The sequence below is a fragment of the Myotis nattereri genome, assembly GCF_964212035.1.
Source record: "Myotis nattereri genome assembly, chromosome: 2".
Lineage (NCBI taxonomy): Eukaryota > Metazoa > Chordata > Mammalia > Chiroptera > Vespertilionidae > Myotis > Myotis nattereri.
This window is the reverse complement of record NC_138076.1, coordinates 34195035-34217417: the sequence shown is the minus strand read 5'-3', so window position 1 is coordinate 34217417 and position 22383 is coordinate 34195035. Positions and strand designations below refer to the sequence as shown.

At 38.9% G+C, this 22383-nt stretch overlaps 1 protein-coding gene across 1 annotated transcript; it reads right to left on the bottom strand.

The window, feature by feature from the left end:
• Window positions 1-328: 328 nt before the first annotated feature.
• ARGLU1 (arginine and glutamate rich 1) lies at window positions 329-21957 on the bottom strand. The gene is made up of 4 exons (XM_081084796.1): window positions 21197-21957; window positions 13268-13493; window positions 10895-10978; window positions 329-1163 (listed from the first exon to the last, which is right to left on the bottom strand). Exons 1-4 carry the CDS (start codon window positions 21541-21543, stop codon window positions 999-1001), a joined length of 822 nt encoding a protein of 273 aa, XP_080940922.1. The 5' UTR covers window positions 21544-21957; the 3' UTR covers window positions 329-998.
• Window positions 21958-22383: the final 426 nt, after the last annotated feature.

Below are 22383 nucleotides of genomic sequence, written 5' to 3'. Positions count from 1 at the left end.
TTCTGTAGTTTTCATTAAGTACAATTTATTGAGGTGATATTTATATCCTAAAATAGAGGTACAGGATTGAGAATTTAAATCTTTTTCTGAGTGCTTATTACTTCTTAAAGGTAATACTGATGTCATAATTGCTGTATCAGCATAAATATTTGTAAAAATATCCATTAAATACTAGTCCATGAGTATATTTAATATACATATAAATCCTATGTTAAAAGTATGAGAGGAAATGTAGCATAGTTCTAGGATTTCTAAATTGCTGACCATCAAAAAGTAAACCACCCTCTTTAAGACTTAACAGAACTTTAAAAAAAATTGCTTCAACATATGAATTTAAGACGACTTTATTCAGCAAAATCATTTATTTACACAATGGGGAATGCTGGTTTGATTTTGTCAGTGAAATAAAAACAATTTGAACAGAGACAATACTGAACTGTATATATTTTGTGTTAGAGCTGACCAACTGTTTCCTTACCTGTATCAGGAACATCAAGAGCAACAGTATCATGAGGACACTGATTTAACAATATACCACATAGGTCCAACAACACCCCAGGAGCTTCCAATGCAATTACCAACTTTTTCTTTTTTTATAAATATATAAAAAAACAAAAAGTCAGCAAAACCAGCATTATGATATAGTAAACAGAGTATAACTCCGAAGTCTGTGGGTCAGTAAAAACCTTATCAGACCATCCACAATTTATAAAGTGATCTGCTCCTCTTCAGATCACTAACACAGAATCCAAACAGGTGAAAAATATATCACTTTCTAGAAGATAACAATGATCTGATAAGGATTTCACTTAATAGAAGTTAAGGGGGAAGAAAAGGAACTGCAGAGCATAGCCCCTATTAGAACAAGCTAACTTTCCAGATTTTCCAAATTAAAAAAACAAAAACAAAATGAAACAAACAAAAAAAAAACACTTCAACATGAAGCTACAATACAAAGTTTTTCCATTTTTCTTTGTAAAAAGTTCAGAGTTTGCAATTTAATCCTGGGTTTTTAAGGAGAAGGACAGTTTGGGCCTGGACTTCCCCTTGCCCAGGATAATTTTTTGTTCTTCTTTTTGTTGACGTTGTCGCTCTTGTTCTAGTTTCATCCTTTCCTCATGAATCTTTCTTTGTTCTTCAACAATTCTCAACTGTTCTTCAGCCTGAAAGTTAGAAGTAAAAAGTTGAAAATTCTGTGAATTTCATGGCTTTCATTCGTGGTATTTGGGAAATTAGATGAGAATTTATTATCAATAGAAGCCAACAATAGTATGTTTAATAAAACTTGGCCTAACATCACACAAACAGTGAGAAGAAAAATATTGAGAATTAGAAAAGAATTTATTAATTATTCCTACATTTTCTAATTTTTAAAGAAATTATAAAAAAGCATTTATATATTTTGAAAATGAAAATTTCTACAAGCCATGCTTGAGATCAGTATACTTTTAGCCCTGTTACATATTTTTATAGATACCTTCAGTACCATTAGATTAACAGATTGTCAGTTACAAACCATGGTACGGATTTATTCAGAATATTTTACCTACCAACTATGCTAGCTAAATACATAATTAGCAAGCCATACAAAAAATTATACGAGAAATCCTCACTGGGACTACATTACATTGTCAATATACAACCAAAAAATAATAAAAGCCTCTTTCTTTGGAAAGAAAAAAGTTAAAACTTTTTTAACCTGGCTGACTATAAAATGGTGTCAATTTCAAATGGACACTTGTATAATTAACTCCTGCAGTGTGTTCAACTCCTTCAGTCTCATAGCAACCACTTCCTTTAAGCATTCACTATAGATACCCCCTCTACCAAAAACACAGGCCAGTCACATGATCTTCTTCCTCAACAAGTCTCTCCTTGCACCCCAAAGGTACCATGCCTTCTTCCTTATTAATTTACAACCAGGTGCAACTTCACTCCTCTCTCAGGGGACATCAGGCAAATGTGTGGTGGTGATTTTGGTTGTCACAACGGGGGAAATGGCTCCTGGCATCTAGCAGATAGAAGACAGGTATGCTGCTAGACATCCTACAGTAATACATGGGACAGCCCTCCACAACAACGAATTATCTAACCCCAAATGTTAATAGTGCCAAAGTTGAAAAAACATTTTCTAACCCTTGGATTTTTAATCTCAATGATCAATGAGTTGTCCTTTTTTCTGTATCTGACCTTGATCTTAAAATATTCACAGAGTCCTGTGAATGCCTACCTATTCGCAAACTCAACTATTAATATGTCATTACTTCCATCATCTCCATTAATTCTACTGAAATTATTTTTTACATGGTCAAAAACTAACAGTAAGTTTAGTGCCTGTTCTCTTCAGTTATTCTCCTGCCCTTGAACTTGAGTCTCCTGTTTATCTCCACTGATAGGTAATGGACTCAGAATGCAAGATAAAATGTTGAAATTTTATCTTGCGGGTAAGAAAAAGCCCATTTTTTTAAATACATAATTAACACAAAGAGGTTTATTTTACTTTTTGCTCTCAGATGGGGAGCGGTGGTGGTGACAGGCTAAAAGGTGAAAGGTTAAGACAGTGGGGGGCAAATCCACTGTGATCAAGTAAGGTCAGAGATGAGGAGATGAGAATTATAATAGTGGGAATCTGGTGGGTAGGCAAGATGGAAAAGTAGATTTCCATGTATTTCCAGGTCTTCATAGTCAAATCCAACACAGAACTGAAATCTATCTTCTTCCTCTCAGATCTTTTTCCTAAGCTACATTTTCAGCTGGCTAATGAAAAGCCACCTGGGAAAGCTCTGGGCACCTTCAAATTTCAACATGTTCAAGATTTAAATTCCAGTAACCTAACCCTAAAATACACCAGCCCTTTCAACATTCCCCACTGCCATCCACATACTATAGTTTTCTGTCTTTTTCCTCTTTCCCTGCCAACATCAAATAGTCATAAAGTTATGTTCTCTCACCTAGAGTTTTTTTTTTCCATTTCCAATTGTTACCGTAACTGTTCAGGGCATATCTCTTACAAACTTAAAATCGTTTCTGTTTCCAGTCCCTGCCCTTTGATCCACCCTACACAATGCTGCAAGTCTCAACCTTCTTAAGCATTGCTCTCTCCTGCCCTCAAACTTCCAATGATTTTCAATGTGCACAGAATATAGCTAATTTCCTAAATTAGCATACTACCTAGGACTTCCTTTTATATGGCCCCAACTGTTTCTACTATTCTCTCTTAAATTGTCCTTTCTATCTTGCTTCCCCTCCTCCTCCTTTGCTCATGCCACTTTTCCTCCTATTGAAATCCAGTCTGTACACCAAAATCCACTTCAAATCACCACTCTCTTGCTTAGACTTTCACTGGTAATTACAATAAAAAATTATCTGCTTCTGACCATCTTCAGTAAAATCATATGCCAATTACTTTACCCACAGTTTTAATAAATTATCACACATTTGGAGGTAAGAGCTGGCACGTGCAACTGAATCAAAGTGAAGATTCTTAGTGTGTGCGCATATCCTTGGGAAACCCTCACCAACACCCAGACTCACTTTTCCCTAAGGTTCTAATTCAGCCCCGAGGAAAGTAGATTATAACCTTGGGGAGTGAAGGGTTTGAACATCACAACCTCAAGACATAAGAGAAATCTATTTACAAATAGCATTTTTTACCCTATCACATTGATAGAAATTCAAAAGTATAGTATCAAGTGCTAGCTTATGAAGAGTATATTGGCAGTAATCTACTAAAATTGCATCTTCATAGTAATTTTACCCAGCTATTTAATTTTCTGGAATTTATTCCATAAGTGAACTTGCACGCATGCAAAATTATACAAAGTTATTTATTGCAAACATAGTTTGTAAGAGACTGAAAAACCCAAATATTCACCAATATGGAACTATCAATAAATTACAGATCTATAAAACAAAACATCGTGAACTTTTTTTAAAAAAGGTGTCCCCTATATACTAAAATAGAAAAAATCTCCAAGTTACACTATTAAGCGAGAAAAGCAAAGTACCAAATACTATGTATCATATGTTACTTTTGTGCAAAAAGGGGAAAATAAAAATGTATGCTGCCCTAACCGGTTTGGCTCAGTGGATAGAGCATCGGCCTGCGGACTGAAGGGTCCCAGGTTCGATTCTGGTCAAGGGCATGTACCTTGGTTGCGGACACATCCCCAGTAGGGTATATGCAGGAGGCAGCTGATTGATGTTTCTCTCTCATCAATGTTTCTAACTCTCTATCCCTCTCCCTTCCTCTCTGTGAAAAATCAATAAAATATATTTTTTAAAAAAATGTATGCTATTTGTATCTGCCTAACAATGCATTATAAACTCTGGAAAAACAAATAAAAACATAATTGAATATACCTCTGGAAATGGGAATGGTTAGTGGATGGACAGGGGAAAAAGGTAGAAGATTTCACTGCTTATTTTTCTAAAACAAATTTTTGAATCATACAATCACATTACCTAATCAAAAAATTAAAAACAAGATTTTAAAAGTAAAGTAATTTCTTTTATATACAAACAATACTAATTCTACTGCACTGAAATTACTTTTAGATTGGATAAAGAAAAAGTTTCAGTTTCACTTAGGTCTACAAATATAGGCGATAAAAGTATGTATGTGTGTACAGCAGTTGTATTACCACAGGTAACAGGGGTACCCTTAGTGTCTTACAAGTAAGTACTTGATAATGGAATAATTTTTATAAATAAATTAAACAGGTGACTATCCTGTCTTTACATTAAATATTTGTATTTTGTTCTATTATAGCTTTAAAATAAGCTTAAACATTATTCAATCACAGCTTGGCAAAAACAAACAAACAAACAAGAAAGAAAAAGTAGACTTGTCTAGTAAAAACTAAAGCCATCTCTCATCTTAATACAGTGGCTCTCAAGTGATGAAAAACCGGTTTCCTGCCCATCCATCTGTATGGTCCGACCCTATACCTTATTTGTTTGGTACTCTTCTAAACCCTACCCTCTCTCTGCAGTAACTGCCTGACTTGCTGTATCGTTCCTGATGACTCCATTTGCTAGAGAATATACATTGTTCCTTCCCCTCTTGTTTCAAATTTATGCAAAAGGCATTATTCGCAATGATGGAGGGAGGAAGGAATGTGCATGTGTGAAAATATGAACAATACTAACCTCTCCTATAAGAATTACATAGTAGGCATCATGGAGGCCAAAGAGAAAGCTAACACCCATAATATTAGAGTCATTACACCCAGGGCCCTGTTATGTCTCACAAAGATGGCTTTCAATCCTATACCTCACTCCAAAAATTGGCGAGATGAAATACATAAAAGCAAAACATACCATTATAGAAGGGCCTATTTATCCCTCTCAGTATCTTCTGTTCCAACTTCCTTTACCTAGAGGTCTTACTGCCATTTAAAAAATTATTTATTGTAAGCGTTCTTCTTTGCAGCAGTCTCTAACAAATAAGAATACTGAAATCTACTACTCTCCTCCTGAAACATGTATTAAATTTAAAAAATACAGATATAAATATTTTACATAACTTATAGGAATGATGGGAAAAAACAAAAAATATTATAATTAGAAATCATGCCACTAAGAAATAACTCAAAACTATTGGTTCAACAAGATAAACTAGCGCTACTGACCTAAAGTCCCATGCTGCCAACAACATTATCATATTTCCCTTCTTTCCTTAAATATTTATTATTTTAATGGGGCTTTCAATAGGAAGATGAAAGGACAACAAAAATAGAAATCTCAATATGTGTCTTGCATCTTTATATAATAACATTTCAAAAAATACATTTTTATTGATTTCAGAAAGGAAGGAAGGGATAAAAACATCAATGATGAGCGAGAATCACCAATTGGCTGCCCCCTGTACACTCCCACCGGGGGTCTAGCCCAGCATGTACCCTGACCCAGGAAATGGACAAGGGGAAAGGTTGACTTGGGTCATAGGTCAAGATTCAACCACTAAGCCACACCAGCCAGGCTACAATAACATTTTTTTGTGTCCTCCTACACAAAGGATATTCTACTTTCCTTGAAAGCATATAGAACCAAATAAAAGTTTCTCCAACATCAATAGTAATTTCTTATGCTTTCAAATTTACTGAACACAAGAAGTAAATTAGTTAATTATGTCTAAATTCTTTCCAAAATTTCTCAAATTCAAACTTCTTTTTCCAAAAGATACCTTCTCACTGAAGTTTTATTGATAACATGAAGTCAGAATAGTGTCAAACACAAATATTCTAGAACCACTAGTGCTAAAGGCCCATGGACCAGTGGCAGTCTGCAAACTAATAGATCCACAGGTATAAAAGTGTTTTAGAAGCTTTAAAAACAATTATTTTTCTATTATTTGTCTTAACAGTATTATGCAAAAGTAGGACTCTAAGGCAAATTGAAATTACAATACAAAAAATAACTGAACAATTACCACCACTTGAGCAATACTGCTCTGTAATGTACTTGCTCATCTTTTCCCAGACACACAGAAAATAAGGTTCATGAGGGTAAACAAAAAGTCTACTAGATGGAAATAAAGAGGCCAAACTGTCCCTAGACACCTAGGCACCCAGACACCCAACCCAGAGTTAGAAGGAATCAAAATCTTGGCAGGGCACACTAAGTTAAGAAGCTTTGCTCTAGAAGTCACAATCTGGCATTCCAGGCCACCCACAAAGAACTCACTACACTATCCAATCTCTTATGTCCTAAGAGAAATTCTATTCTACTTGATGGAAATTCTGTTTCAATCAATGTTTTAAATACCAATTATAGAGTCCCTCTCTTCTAGAAATATCCATGCCTTACAAACCATACTGTATTTACCTTTCAAAGCTCAACCTTCAAAGCTCAAATTAAGATGCACACTTTCTTACTTCCTCCTAACTGCACTGAGATTTTCTCCTTACATGTAATCACTAAGAAACATTATCACATACAGGGTGGTACAAAAGTAGGTTTAACCGAAGCCATTATGCTCAATTAATATTTGACAAAGGAGGCAAGAGCATACAATGGAGTCAAGACAGTCTCTTTAATAAATGGTGCTGGGAAATCTGGTCAGATACATGCAAAAAAAAGGAAACTAGATCAGCAACTTACACCATACACAAAAACAAACTCAAAATGGTTAAATGACTTAAATGTAAGACGAGAAACCATAAAAATCTTAGAAGACTCCATAGGCAACAAAATATGAGACATATGTCGCAGCAATATCTTTACCGATATAGCTTCTAGGACAATTGAAACTAAGGAGAAAATAAACAAAAGGAACTACATCAAAATAAAAAGCTTCAGCACAGCAAAAGAAACCATCAACAAAACAACAAGAAAGCCCACTGCATGGGAGACATATTTGCCAATGCTATTTCAGATAAGGGCTTAATCTCCAAAATTTACAGAGAACACATACAACTTAACAAAAGGAAGATAAACATTCCAATAAAAAAATGGGCAAAGGACCTAAATAGACACTTTTCGAAAAAGGACATACAGAAGGCTGAAAACATGCTCAAAGTCACTAATCATCCTAGAGATGCAAATCAAAACAACAATGAGGTACCATCTCACACCTGTCAGAATAGCTATCTTCAACAAATCAACAAGGACAAGTGCTGGCGAGCATGTGGAGAAAAATGAACCCTCGTGCATTGCTGGTGGGAATGCAGACTGGTGCAGCCACTGTGGAAAACAGTATGGAGTTTCCTCAAAAAGTTAAAAATGGAACTCCCATTTGATCCAGTGATCCCACTTCTAGGAATATATCCCAAGAAACCAGGAACACCCATCAGAAAGGATATATGCACCCCTATGTTCATAGCAGCACAATTCACCATAGCTAAGATCTGGAAACAACCTAAGTGCCCATCAGCAGATGAGTGGATTAAAAAATTGGTACGTCTACACAATGGAATACCACGCTGCTATAAAAGAGAAGGAACTTTTACCGTTTGCAACAGCGTGGATGGTACTGGAGAGCATTGTGCTAAGTGAAATAAGCCAATTGGAGAAAGATAAATATAACATGATCTCACTCATATGTGGGATATAATGATCAACATAAACTAATGAACAAAAACAGATCCAGAGACAAGGTAGCATTGAACAGACTGTCCAATCTCAGAGAGAAGAGGGGCGGGGGGGGGGGGGGTGAGGAGAAAGGCGGGTGGTTAGAGATCAATCAAAGGACTTGTATGCATGCATATTAGCATAACCAACTGACACAGACACTGTGGTGGTGGGGCTTGCCCTCTGGGGTGGGAGTGGTGGCGGTGGTGGGGTCAACTGGGGGAAAAATGAGACATGTAATACTTTAAACAATAAAAACATTTTTTTAGAAGTATGTTTATAGTAGTGAGTACACAAAACAAGTTTATTCTTGTATTATTATTGTATTATTTTTACATGAACTATAAACCTACTTTTTCCCCACCCGCTACTTATTGATAAGTATCGATGTATCTTATAGTGACTCCTTCTCCAATCCATTTGTATTGCTTTTTCTACTTAAGCAGATTTTAAGGTCTTTTTACTGAAAAAGCAGAATTAAGTCTTCCCCTTACATTCTGGCTTTCAAAAAAACCAGGACAGTGATATTAACTAAGAATTCATTTTACTGTGCTCACTAAGTTGCCTAAGGTATTTCCAGCATTGGCTCTTATACGGGGGCACAATATCTTTTTTAAAAAACCATGCTCCAAAACAAGGGGAACCTTTTCTGTGCCAAGGGCTATATGGAATCTATTAACATCATTTTCGGGCCATATAAAATTATCAACTTAAAAACTAGCCTGCTATATTTGGCCAAACATTTAATTAACTTAACCCTTAATGCCTTGGCAAGACCAGACCAAATGATTTTGCAGGCCTTATATGGCCTGTGGGCTGGATGTTCCCCACCCCTACTTTAGTACCAACTACCCCCAAGGTTCTAACTTTTTTATATTCTTATCAACCATGGATACATTTTCTATGGTTCTCTTTCACTTCCACCTTCAATGAGATCCACTGTTAATTACTAATACCATCCCAGATCTTTCTCCGTGCCCTTATAAACAGTCACAGAATTTGTTTTTTTCTAAACCACTTAACTAGAGCTTACAATTTGCTTTTCCCCCTCCAGTCAGCAGTATGACTTAGCTGCAAATGTCTTCCTATGGCTGTATGATTTTCAACACATTTCTAAATAGACAAAACTTTTTTAGACATCTAGAACCAAGAGTCTCTTTTGAGCCATGTCTTCATTCTGGGTATTAAATAGCACTAATCCCTCATTCATCCTAAAGTAAAATCCCTTCTATCTCTGAGTTATATTTTTACTTGGAAGTAGAATCACCCATATGCCACATTCATGATGAAAATGCTTTTTCCCCTATACAGAAATGTCTGATTATCCTTTGGTTTTTGGAATATTTATGTCCACAGACTTTTAACTTAGCATTCTTTTTCATCAATTTTTTTTCTATTTTTAAAAAATTACTTCATCCTCGCCAGACAGCTCAGTTGGCTAGAACGTTGTCCCGATACATAAAGGTTGGGGGTTTGATGCCCGGTCAGGACACATACAAGAATCAAGCAATGAATGCATAAATAAGTGGAAAAAAATTACCTCAATATCCTTATGTTGGCTTCTTTAAAATTTAAAAATTGCTTTATATCACCTTTTCCATCTCTGTATCATGTTATAATTAACTAGAGGCCCGGTGCACGAAATTCGTGCAAGGGGCTCGGTCCTTGCAGTCCCCAGCCCCGCCCCCTGCCCACTGGTCGTTCCGCCATCTGGTCTAATTAGCATATTAGCTCTTTATTATATAGGATTAATTCTCCATACTTGTTAGATTATAAACTTGGAATAGGAAAAATAATTTACTAATCTGGTACACTTATCACATATATATTTATGTGATCCATCTATTCTGTCTAGCAATCGGTAACAAGGCAACTAATGCAAAGTGAAATGTTGCTTATTAGTTGGTTTAAATACTTTTAAGACTGTTTTCATTATTTCAGGCACAGAAGTGTGAATGAGGGTAGAATAAAAAAAAAATTGGGAATGAAGGTAGTACAATTTTCTCCAGGAAACCGGTTTTAAACAACTGCAAATTTCGGAATTTTCTTCAGATTAATTAGAATATCTAGATGGTCCCCAAATAGATTACTGTGGAACACAGTAGCTAAATTCTAGTCAACTATTCCACTCTTGCCTCAAATACCTTAAAATGACCCTGAGAACTAATCTATACTAATAAAAGGATAATATGCTAATTAGACTGGGAGACCTTCCAGGATACCTTCCAGACATTCTTCTGGACAAAGCCATGGTGGCAGGGCCAAGGGAGAGGCAGTTAGAGGCCAAGAGGGGAGGGCAGTTGTGGGTGATCAGGCCAGGATGGGTCGGCATTTGTGGGTAATCAGGCTGATGGGGGCGGGGCAACTGGGGGTAAGCAGACCAGCAGGGGGCCAGTTGGGGGCGAGCATGCCAGTGTGGAGGGAAGGTGGGGGCAAGCAGGTGGGGCAGTTGGAGGCAAGCACACTGACATGGGGGCATTTGGGGCCAAGCAGGCTGGCAGCAGGGGGCAGTTAGGAGCGAGCAGGCCAGCAAGCAGAGTAGTTAGGGGCAATTAGGCAGGCGGGTGAGTGGTTAGGAGCCAGCAGTCCCGGATTGTGAGAGTGATATCCGACTGCCAGTTTAGGCCTGATCCCTGTAAAATGGCAGTAGGACATCTTTCGAGGGGTCCCAGATTGGAGAGGGTGCAGGCTGGGCTGAGGGACACCCCCCCACCCCATGAATTTCGTGCACCAGGACACTAGTAATAATCATAAAGCACAAAATTATTCAACAAATTCAGAAAAAACAAAAAAATATTATTCATGTATGCTTTATACATACCAGTTTGGCTTGTGCTTCGGCAATTTTTCGGTTATTCTCTTCCAGTATTCGCTCTAGCTCCTCACGTTTTGCACGTTCTTCCTCCTAAAGGGGAGGACATGTTAAGATGTTAGAAAAATAAAATGTTTAATTTTATTGATAAATATTTACTAATCTTCCTCTGAACTTTTTTGATCTGATTTACAGGGTAGCTTTATATAAAGCTACCTTCTGTCTGACAAATGATAAACTGTGCAGCCACTAAAATTTGTTTCTAACCCTAAATTTCAATCATCCCTCCCAGTCCAAACAGCAACCGACTAAACCCTCCCTAATTGATAGTTTCCTGGCAATTATTACTAGTACTTTAATATCACACAAATCAACAAGGACAACTAACAAAACTGGAATAGTATTTACCAAATTAAAAAAAAATAATATAAAATATAAATAAAGTGAATATTTGTCTCACCAATTATGTATACCTACGTATTCTTTACCTATACTCCTTTAATCAGCATTAAAAGTTGAATATTTACTGTCTTGTCCAGTGTCCTGCAGAGTGTGCTCCTCGGCTGCCATACACGCCAGCTTCCTCTTTAAAATGATTTGTACTGTTAGCTTGGCAATACCTGCATCAGCAGCTCAACCATTTATAAACAACATACAAGGAAGGCTGAGCTGAGGAATGCAGATGTTTATGGTAAGAAGGAACAAAAAATGTAATTCATCATTCCTAAGGCAAACAATTAATAAGAAAAATACATTTACTGTTAGTGAAAAATACAAATGGTAATCCATACTTCATGGAACTAAGGGCTTCTTCCATGGGGAAAATGGACTTAACATTCAGATGTTGACAATTTCTAAAGGCAGCTTATCTTGTCATCTACAGTCTGAACTGAAATTCAGGAATCCATGGGGTGCATAGTCAGGAAATAAAATTCTGTAGTTTATTTTTTCTTGGAAAATTTAATGAGATTTTTATAATGCAAACTATATGAAGATTGCTCGATGGTTTGGGCAGTGTTAAGATCACAGCAGACATATTCAAATGATTTTAATATTTGGAAAGACTGGCAGAGGGTTGTGTCCGTGTTAAAAAAAAAAAATATTGTTAATATGAAACAAAAAGCACATGAAGAGAAAAAAATCTTCCTATGATTAATAACTCGCTACAACACAGCACCATTACTCCAAAAATATCTTCATAATTAAAAGCCCTGACACAAAAATTTCATACTTTCAATTGCATCAAGTCTGTGATAGCCACCAAATACAGACATATATATATGTAGTTAAAGACAGCACAAGGGAAAATACATTTGAAAAGCTAAGCTTACTCAAAAAAGAGATTAATGTCAATTTGTCCACAATAATGCCAGGACTAAAAATGACAATGAGGCATATATTTTGAGTCAAATATTTAAATTCAAGAAAATATAACTATAGGATTTCCAGTGGCACACACCAATTGAATTCATATTCACTATGGAAACTATGTTGAGGGACACTCAGTGCTGTAAAATAATTTGCTTTGAGTGTGTTTCAGAGACTTTCAACAAGTTTTAGGATCCTGGAGTAATCAGTGCAAGTAAGCCATAAAGCTTCAGTAGCAAATTACTGTCTCACAGAAAGACATTTTCAACTTCTGCTCCAGCTGCTGATAAAACAAATCATGTGTTTAGCTTGACTCCAGACAAGGACAACCTGTTCCTTCATAACTCTCTAGAGAAAAAAAGGAGTTGTTAGTAGATACTAAAAAGTGGATGAATAATATGGACATTTTTCCTAAAAAGATTCTTTGAAACACATTAGGAAAATGGAGGGCCTTATGATCAAAACACTAGAATTAGTCCATGGTGTTGAGGCAGAATTTGGGGCAGGAGATGAGGGATAAAAGAAGAGAAAAAAGAGCAAGAAAACCTATTTATCAAAAGCAGGTGCTCTCGTCACTCAATGTTAGGCCCTGCTCTTTTTAATCTGACTGAAGGCAAAAAGCCTCTCACAGTCTAGGTAATAAGAACGATAAACAGAAAAGAATACATAACCACAGGTGGATTTTTAACCTTGTCCCTTTAAAACTCCCTGTGTCCCCCGACCCTCCCAAAAAAGAATGTAAGTCCTGCAGCCATGGCAAAAGTTTCAAACACTTCTCAAATATGTAAGCCAGTTCCATTAAATCAAAAAGTTTCCTTGAATATGTTTTATGAAAATAACTTTTAAATATCAGTCAGCACTTCTGAATAGCTAAAAAATTAACTTTCGCAGCAATGTTTAGATGAGAAAGGAATTAGTCTGTATTCCATCTCTTTCTGAACTGAGCAGGAGGCACACCCAAAACTGAAAGTTTTGCCATGGACTGTCTCTACTTTCCAAACGACCGAGCGTTACCTCTCTGGCTTTTTGTGCTGCAAGCTCAGCTTGTCTCTGTCGCTCGAGTTCTTCGAGCAACTGCTTTTCCATGATGCGCTTGGCTTCCTCCACCCTTCGGAGAACTTCTCGCTCAATTTCATCCTTCCTTTTCTCCAATTCTTCCTCTACCCTTTTTGCTACCAATTCTTCCACTCTTCGTGCTGTTTCTTCCTCGATGAGTTTTTCTTCTATTTCCTGCTGCCGGCTAGCGAACAAAATGGAAAAAATGACTTAGATAATATAAGAAATAAACCTAAAATTTAAAACTAGTTATAAATCTGTAAAACATTGAGCCTGATTATAGGTTTCTATGATTTTACAATTCATTTTCATGCAACATTCAAGGATATAACAGAAACCATGATGTTAAGTGATACAGAAATTCAAATAAACATAAAATTATGGTTTTTTCCATCACTTTCTGAAATTAAAAAAGCAGTACAGTACATACAAAAGCTTAATTCACCAGTTTTTATTTAGAACTGTAGAGCAAATGTGAAATAGGAAATCCACTTTTGTTATCAACTTTACAATGAAAAGACAAACTGTAAATACTAATATATGGACTTGCTCATTTGCCAATCCACCCAGTCTAAGGGTTGAGCTGCAAAGAAGTCAGGAACAATCATTATGTAGCAATTACTAGTAATTCAGACCGGCAAAATTCATTCCCCTCTTCTACCCTCCAGGCAAAGTCAGAAGACAGACTCAAAGAGTTTCAGGGTGCCAAGGCAATAGTTGTATAACTTTTAGTGAAAATATACCTTATTCAGATTCTGAACTTTACTGTATCTTTTCTTTATTTAATTGGTTTTCAATTAAAAGTTCTTCTAGAGATGGAAAGTGGATAAAAAATGTATCATCAGTTCTACTAAAAAGCCCAATGAACCAAATACTGTTTTAATTTAACTCCATTTAGATATTATGAATCAACTTACTTAAAATAAAATTCTGCATTGAAAGTACTGTCGTTTATCAAATCAGTATAGTGGAAACCTTGTTTTATACCACTGGTGTCCAATGACTGCCTCACACATTATCTAGGTTGAACTGAAAACCAAAACATAAAAAAAAGACCTCATATCTTGATTTGATTACACCAAATGACAATATTTTGAGGTAGACTGGAAATATATTAAAATTAATTTCAAAGGTTTCTTTAATAAAGTGAGCATTAAACACCCAAATCCACTTCAACTATATTTTGGGGGGTGATTCAATTTCCATTCTAGCGCTTTCATTCTCAATTCCTGTTACTACAGTGATACCATCCTAATACTGACTTACCTTTCACATTCTGATTCATGTGAAAGATATCTGTGCATTTAAAATCTCTACATTTTTTTTTCTGTCAAGGTAACAGCTACTTGAGAAAGCATAACTTCTTCGAAATTTCTACGTATTTCAAATATCTATTTTGAAGATTTTTAATTCCTTTTTTACCTTTATTTTTATTACTGACACTATTACAGATGCCCCCACTTTGCCCACCTCTACCCAGCCCCCATCCTTCCTTCCCTCTGGCCATCACCACACTGATGTGTTGCTTTTTTAAAAAAAATAATTACTCCCCACCACATTAGTGATTTTATTTTAAAAAGGCACAAAAGCCTAACATGCTCTAACTGGAATTTTCTTTTACTCCTTTTTAATATCCAATAAAAATACAGCATTAGGGTATAAACCTTATAGCAGCTCAGTAAGAGAACAGATACCTACCCCAACATTAAAAATAAATAGCTAGGAATGTCTAAAGGAAATCAGGCAGCAATTTCAATGGAAATTAAACTACATTTCAAATAGAAAATTTTTGTTTATCTACTTCATCCAGAAAAAAATAAATAAAAGATAAAACAAGTAAGACTGACAGCTGCTAAATCTGGATGATGGATGTATTAAGCTTATAATATTCTCTCTACTTTTGCATTAAGTTGGAAAGTTTTCATAACACGAAGTGTTAAAAGTATACACACCCATATATACATATTTTGTTAGTTGGTTCTTATGCAGTTAATAAATTAGAAAAGCCTAAGAAGAAACTCTATAATGGTACAATTCAACTCTTAAAGGAAGGACAATATAAAAAGTTCCAATTAAAATTTCCCATGTAAAGTAAAAAAGAAGGAAAAGAACAGGATAAAGCTTTGGTTAGTTTATCAATAGAAAAGTTGCCAAATTAATTTAGAAATTTGGTAAAGGTAAAAAGACCTGATACAGATTCAGGGTTTTTGTCAACCAGTCCTTAAGTAATAGCAATAGCACAAGGGCTAATAGGGCCTCATTTCCAAAGATAAGTATATAAGCAAGCAAGTAAGGAGAAAAGGAGCCTAAATAAATTCAGTTTATCACTTACAACAAAAGCCAGATCAGCATGGTGTTAGCTCCCCCATGTCTCTGCTCCCACTGATGGATACCAAACCAGAGGGGCTGGGTGACAGGTACAAGCACAGGTGGTGGGTTGCTCTGCTGCTAAGAAGTAAATTCTAACTACAGCTCAGCAGTTTTATAGCCTGAAGGGGAGGGCAAGTGGAAAGTCCCAAGCTCAACTAAAACAGGGAGGATGAGAAATGGCCTTACAGAATTTCTCACAAGGCTGCTTATCTCCCTTTGTTCCTGGAGGAGCCAAAGAGCAGCCCACCATGACTATAATTAAGCCTTGCTGCTGTGTCCAACTGGGAGACAGGCTAGGAAGGTTATACCCCTACAACAGAGTATTATCAAGAACATAATCTTTGTTGTTGCTGTTATTCTTGCTAAAGTTAAAATTGCTACTCTAGTAAATCAGAAAAAAAATTTTTAATCAATTTTTAGATCTAGTGCTGAAAAAGCTAAAATCTAATATTGCTTTAATTCTCCTCCCCATAACACTGAATTCAGAAAACCAAAGGGCACTTGTACAACTGAATTAAGCATGAGTTAATCTTTATTGATGACAAATTTACCATAATCAATGATAAAGCAGCTATTACACCAACTCATAAGAGGCATTGCAACTTTCATAAAACAAATAATCACTTTTGTTACCTTATAAAAGATGTATCATCTAATATCATTGCCTATCCACTCACTCAAACTTTCGCCATAGGAATTGTCAATCTCTTGATGTCCTTTTATCTCTCTAATCTTTTCCTCTGGCTCTTCTGCAGAGTCCATTTCCTTGCCTAGATTTTGGGGCACTGATTCAGAAAGAGATACCAAATCTTCAAGTTTTTCAATGGAAATGGTGTAACATTAGGTCTCCTTGATCTCAGGTGTTTTAAAACACTAGTCACAATTGATTTTAAAATAGCAACTATTAAAATATCAAGAGCCCAGAAAAACAACAGTTAAAGGAGATCATGAATTTGTACATAGCAGCTTAAAACATTATTTTAAAACGTCTTTAAGGATGTGAGGGCGATCTGGCTGTGACATCTGTCACGCCATTGATCGCCAGGGTTGATTCGGCTGATCTGGCTGGCTAGGCGGGTGTCCCCCTCCTCCCTCACTGATCCATGTGCGTCCCTCCCGAAGCTGCGCGCTCGGTTGAAGAGGACGACCTCCCCCCCCCCCCCCCAGGAGAGGACCGGTCTTCGGTCAAGGGTATACGAGTAGCTGCGCTCCCCTGCTAGAACCTCCAAACAAGCTAAAACGTCTTTAAAATGTATGAACTCAACCCTAGGAGCTTACTTCTCGGAACTACTTTCATAATATTACCAAACAACATTTACTAAGTATTGACTAGGTACCAAATACTCTGCCAACAGGTTTATATACCATGTCATCTACATACATCTTTGATGGTTCCTGAGGCTAAGCAGGTTACTAACTCGGCTATACCTCATTGCAAGAGCTAAAAGGTAATTCTCAATCTGGGTAGACTCCAAAGCTAATGATCTTAAGCACTATACTACCCGTCATTGTTTCTCCAGGACAAAAGTGAGAGACAAAGGCATACACAACGATCTAAATACCAAAATAATTATTTTAGAAATTCATAAAAATCGTAATTCATAAAAAGTCATAAAAATCTTACCAGCTAGATTGTATGTCCTAATGCCCTCACCTCCCCAAAATACATAGTTCCATCTACTAAATTTGCTTACAAATGCTGCTCTCACAACAAGTTCAAGTAGTCTTCAAATGATCACTCATATAGATCCCATGTTCAGTTTAGATATTCTAACTTAGCAGGCTCCCGATTGGTCATGCAGTTAAACACTAAGCCTACTGGAATCTAGATATCGCCAATTACCATTTTCCTGATTTGCTGCAAGTCATTTTCAGCTGCCCACTTTCCATCAGTTAATACAATATGCATACAGCATCTCAAAAGATAACCATATGAAAACGACAAAAAAAGTGCAGGAGAGGGCAGAGAGGGATTCACACTAAATGGCCCTGACTCGTGGAGGAAAGGCAGAGCTTTTGAACCAGGTGAATTAGCTATGGCATAGTATGCTATGCAAAACCAGGGAGGAAAAATCTTTTTAAATTTTAAAGGTCTGCCTTTTATTGCATTAAGACTGTAACTTGTAAGACCACTTCTTAAATTCACCAGGCTCAATATGGCTGCATTTACATAAATTATATTAAACAACATTACTTATTGAGGCCCATTATATGCCATTGTTTTGATAATTTAAATGCACAATTTCTAATCTTCACAATAAGCAAGTCAAGTATCTTTGTTTCAGATAAGAAATCAAACTTACAGGTAGGTGATTTATTCAAGGCCTCAGAATTGTTAAAATGGCAAGGCAATCTGGTTTCCATCCTTACCACAAACTTTCTAATTAGTTAAGCCCAACAGAAGATTCTAATTTTGCTGTCTCTCTCCATAGCACACTGGACCTCTTGAAGGTACAATTGACAGTAGGCATTCTTCTGGTACCTCTTCTCAGCTTCCACCCAACCCAATTGAAAATACAAACATTCCCTTAGGTTCTTTCAATCCCTGGAACTCTTTTCCACCCTCTCCAGGGGTCATTCTGCTCTCAAGGTTCCCCCAGGTTTGTCCCTCTATCAACGTTGTGTAAACTGACTATATCCAAAAATTAGTGCCCACAGTGAAAATGCGAAATAGAAACTCCCTTTGAGGGAAACTCCCTTTCCCTCATCCCTCTCCACTGGGTTTCTGACATTTTAACCAGTGTCTGAGACACAGTAGTTAAACATTCGGTGGCTGAGATATAATAGCCACAATATAAACATGAACCAACATTATTACTGCTTTCTTTTCCTATGTTTCACATCCAATTTTATTTGTTCTAAATGTTTAAATATCTTTCTTTGGCAATCCCACAACTGCTCCCCCACTACTCCTGTGTGGACTTACTATAACTAGTTTCTACCCTATACAGCAACCAGGGATTTTTTTTTTTTTTTTTTTATAAAAGGCCTTATATCATTTATCTGCTTAAAACCTTTACTGTTTCTAGGGTGAAATCCAAGCTCCTTAATATGGCATACAAGACCCTTCCCATGATTCCCAGCTTCGACTTGACCTTTCCAGTTACTCCATGACTTTAGTATTTATAGAACTTCATGTTCCAATTAACATCCACCTTTTTACTCTTCAAGTATCCTTCTAGGCCTACTCTTGACAATCTCTATTTTTATCCACCACTCATTCCGTAGAACTGAAGTGTTGACCCATCCAAGATACTTCTTCCTTTCTACAGTCACATCACTATCACTGAATCTGTACCTATGTCTTCCAGTTAGAGCAAGATCTTGGAGAGGGGTCAATCTTTTTTTTTTTAAATATATTTTATTGATTTTTTACAGAGAGGAAGGGAGAGGGATAGAGAGTTAGAAACATCAATAAAAGAGAAACATCGATCAGCTGCCTCCTGCACACCCCCTACTGGGGATGTGCCCACAACCAAGGTACATGCCCTTGACTGGAATCGAACCTGGGACCCTTGAGTCCGCAGGCCAGACACTCTATCCACTGAGCCAAACCGGTTAGGCAAGGGGGGCGGGGGGGGGGGGGGGGGGGGGGGGGGGGGGGGTGCCGCGGGTCAATCTGTATATTAACAGCACCTAGCACACTACCAGGCACATAAATTGGGTAGTTGAATGAACTAACCAATAGGGATTTGGAAACAGAAGAGTTCTGCCCATTCTCGTGGCTTCAAAACCTGGGTCTTTCCCTTATTTCCTTTGCATTATGTCAAAGGCACTACTAAACCATATTAAGTAGCGCCCACAGTATGACACACGAATTCAGTGTACAGGTGGATGCTAGTTCTGCCCATTCCTTCCTATATAAATGCTAAAGGTAGTTTGCTTTTCCTATCAACTTGGAACTACAGAGCTGCTCTATTTTCTGAGTTTCATCCTTGGACTTCTCTGCTGTTTATGTTTGCTCACTGCTAAATGATTCTAACTATTCTTAGCATACCACATTTCCTTCCACTTTTCCTACAAGTCTTAGCTTTCTAGTGAATGTAAAGTGTCTAGTGAATTGAAGGTCTCCTTTGCTTTCACACGAAAAACGTATGCAATTATCTTAGGTAATTTTAAAAAATATTCATCTGTTGATAGTTATTTGAGAGCTACATCTTTACAGTTAATCTTGTTCCAGACCAAAAAAACTGGATTCTATATAATCAAGGTTTGTTGAGAAACAATTACTTGTATTTGGTTTTCATATATATCGCTGCCAGTTCTGAAAAATAAAGGAACGATGAAAGCATTGCTTACATTTTAAAATGAATGCAGCAAAATACCTCTCCAGGTACTGTATACTCTGTAATATTAGTGTTCCCGTCCCCTACCTCTCAGTAACTTTGCTCTCAGAAACAGGTTCTGCTGAAAAATCGACATAATACAAACCTAAATGCAGAAAAATTAAACCCCCCCCAGTCAATCTAGTACAAAGTAAAGGAAAACTGTCTCAGGAAGATTTTAAATTCTCTGCCTCATGAGCATTTATTTTCTAAACATGCGCTGAAGAACGGAGGAAGCCAGCCAGTTCAACAGCGGAAGTGAACCTATCTGACTCTACCTTTCAACCAAACCGTGGGAAAGGAAGATCCAGAGCAGAGCACCCAAACTAAACGCTACGTTTTAAACGCAAAAGTCCCTCCGTTTGGGATTACTGACACCTATTCTTGAGTCAAAAGATACTTGAGGAATACATTCCACCCAAACAAGACTTCCTGCATGCGAGCAAAGTCTCCATCCACATCAAGTACACTACAAGGGGAACCGAATGTCAGAGCTGGACCGAAGTTTGCCGCAGAAGCCTGTCATTCACAGCTCATCCAAAGCAGCTGGCAGGAAGAGTAGGAGACTGACTGGGAGGGTGCCACCCAGGGAATGCCGGCGTCAAAACGGACTGTATGCATGCACACTAAAGGTGTGTACAATTTGTCTTTACACCTCACATCACAAAACCAAACACGGAACAGCAGCCGCGACATTTCAACTACTAGGAATACATTAAAATAGAATGTATTGGGGGGGGGGGGGGTGAGGGGGTACTGTTGGACCTTTAGGCCTAAAAAGTATCTTATTTCGGGGAAGCCCAGTCCCACAGGGAAGCGGCAATGCAACAGTGCTCTGGGCAGCGGCGATCGGCATGCCACGGGTGGGCTCCTTCCTGCTCTCGTCCTGCGGGTCTGCAACAGCCCTGCACACGCGTCTCCGGGTGGCTCATCGCGGCCACGCAGCTCTCCGGCCCCACGCGGAACTCCACCCCCTGCTTCCTGCGCTCTCCACCCTCTCTCGCGCCAAAATCGCGTGCTCCCCTCTACGCCTATCCGGCTCAAGTCCCGCTATTTCCCTCCCCAGCCCAGTCCCGGGTCTGTCCTGCCCTAGGCTCCCCGGAGGGTCCCCGCGACCCCCCGCAGCTCCCCGGCTCGGCCTTCATCCCGACTCCCCCCCCCCCCCCCCCGCCCTTCCCCCGCGGGCGCTCACATTTTTCGCTGCCGCTCGAACTCGGCTTTCTTCTCCTCCTCCTCTCGCTTCTGCTTCTCGTCCAGGCTGCTGCGCTTGCTCACCGTGCGCCCGAAGATGTCGATGCGGTCGGGCGGGGACGAGGCGCGCTCCCGGTCCCGCTCGCGCCGGGACACGGCCGTGTTGGTGGAGCGCGAGCGGGACCGCGACTCCCGCCGCCGGTTCCGTTTACTCTCCCGGGACTTGGAGCGCTTCCGCACGCGCTCCTTGTCTCGGGACCGCGACCGGGACCGGCTCCGCTTCTTGTTGTGTTTGCTGCTCTTGGTGTGTTTGGAGCGGGACGAGCTGCGGCTCCGAGACCGGCCCATCCTTCCGGCCGGCGCTGTGCCTAACCGCTGGCCTCAGCCCCGCACGCGCCTGGACGCTCTCGCCTGGGCCTCCGGACGCCGGCTGGCGACTCGCTGAAGCCGGGGGAAGGAAGACTGTCCGCCAGCTGCCTTTCCGTCACTCCCTCAGGTGCACGGCCGCCACGAAGGCCACCTCCAAAGACAAGGCCGCAACACCCGGAGTTACTAAGATGGCAGCCGATGCTGCACCGGCCGCCCTTCCCACAATGCCCCGCGCGGAACGCGCTGTCGCGCCAGCCCCGCCCCCGGACGATTGTTGCCGAAGGCGAAGCGAGCATTTCCGAGTGCGCTCGGCTCCTTCCGCCAGCCCCCGCGCCCCCCCAACGCGCAGGAGCCGAGGTCCCTGGCTTCAGAATAGTACACTTTTGCTTTCTGGTAAGATGCCAACGCCTTAAGAATGAACCTAATACGCTGTGGTGCGAACGAAATCGTGTCTTGGCAGGAACTGACTGCTTTATTTTTCTAGGCTCTGGTTTTGTCAGGCAGCCCTAAGTTACATCAGAGTGACCCTTCGCAGATGACTTGCCTCTCTGAGCTAACTTCCTCATCGGTACAGTGGAGATAACCACAGGCTATGAGGCGGTTGTGAGGCTTACAGGAGATAAAATAGGCTTTGATAAGTGAGAGCCTATGCTTTATATAGGCCTCCATGTGCCATTGTTTTAAATGCTTTGAATTTATTAACAGGTGTTTAATTCCTGTTAATAGGGATGGGTACACTGACGTCCAGAAGGTAAAGTTGCCCAGGTCACACAGCTAGCAGGTGGCAGAGCAGGAGTGTGCAAAATCCTTGCACATAAC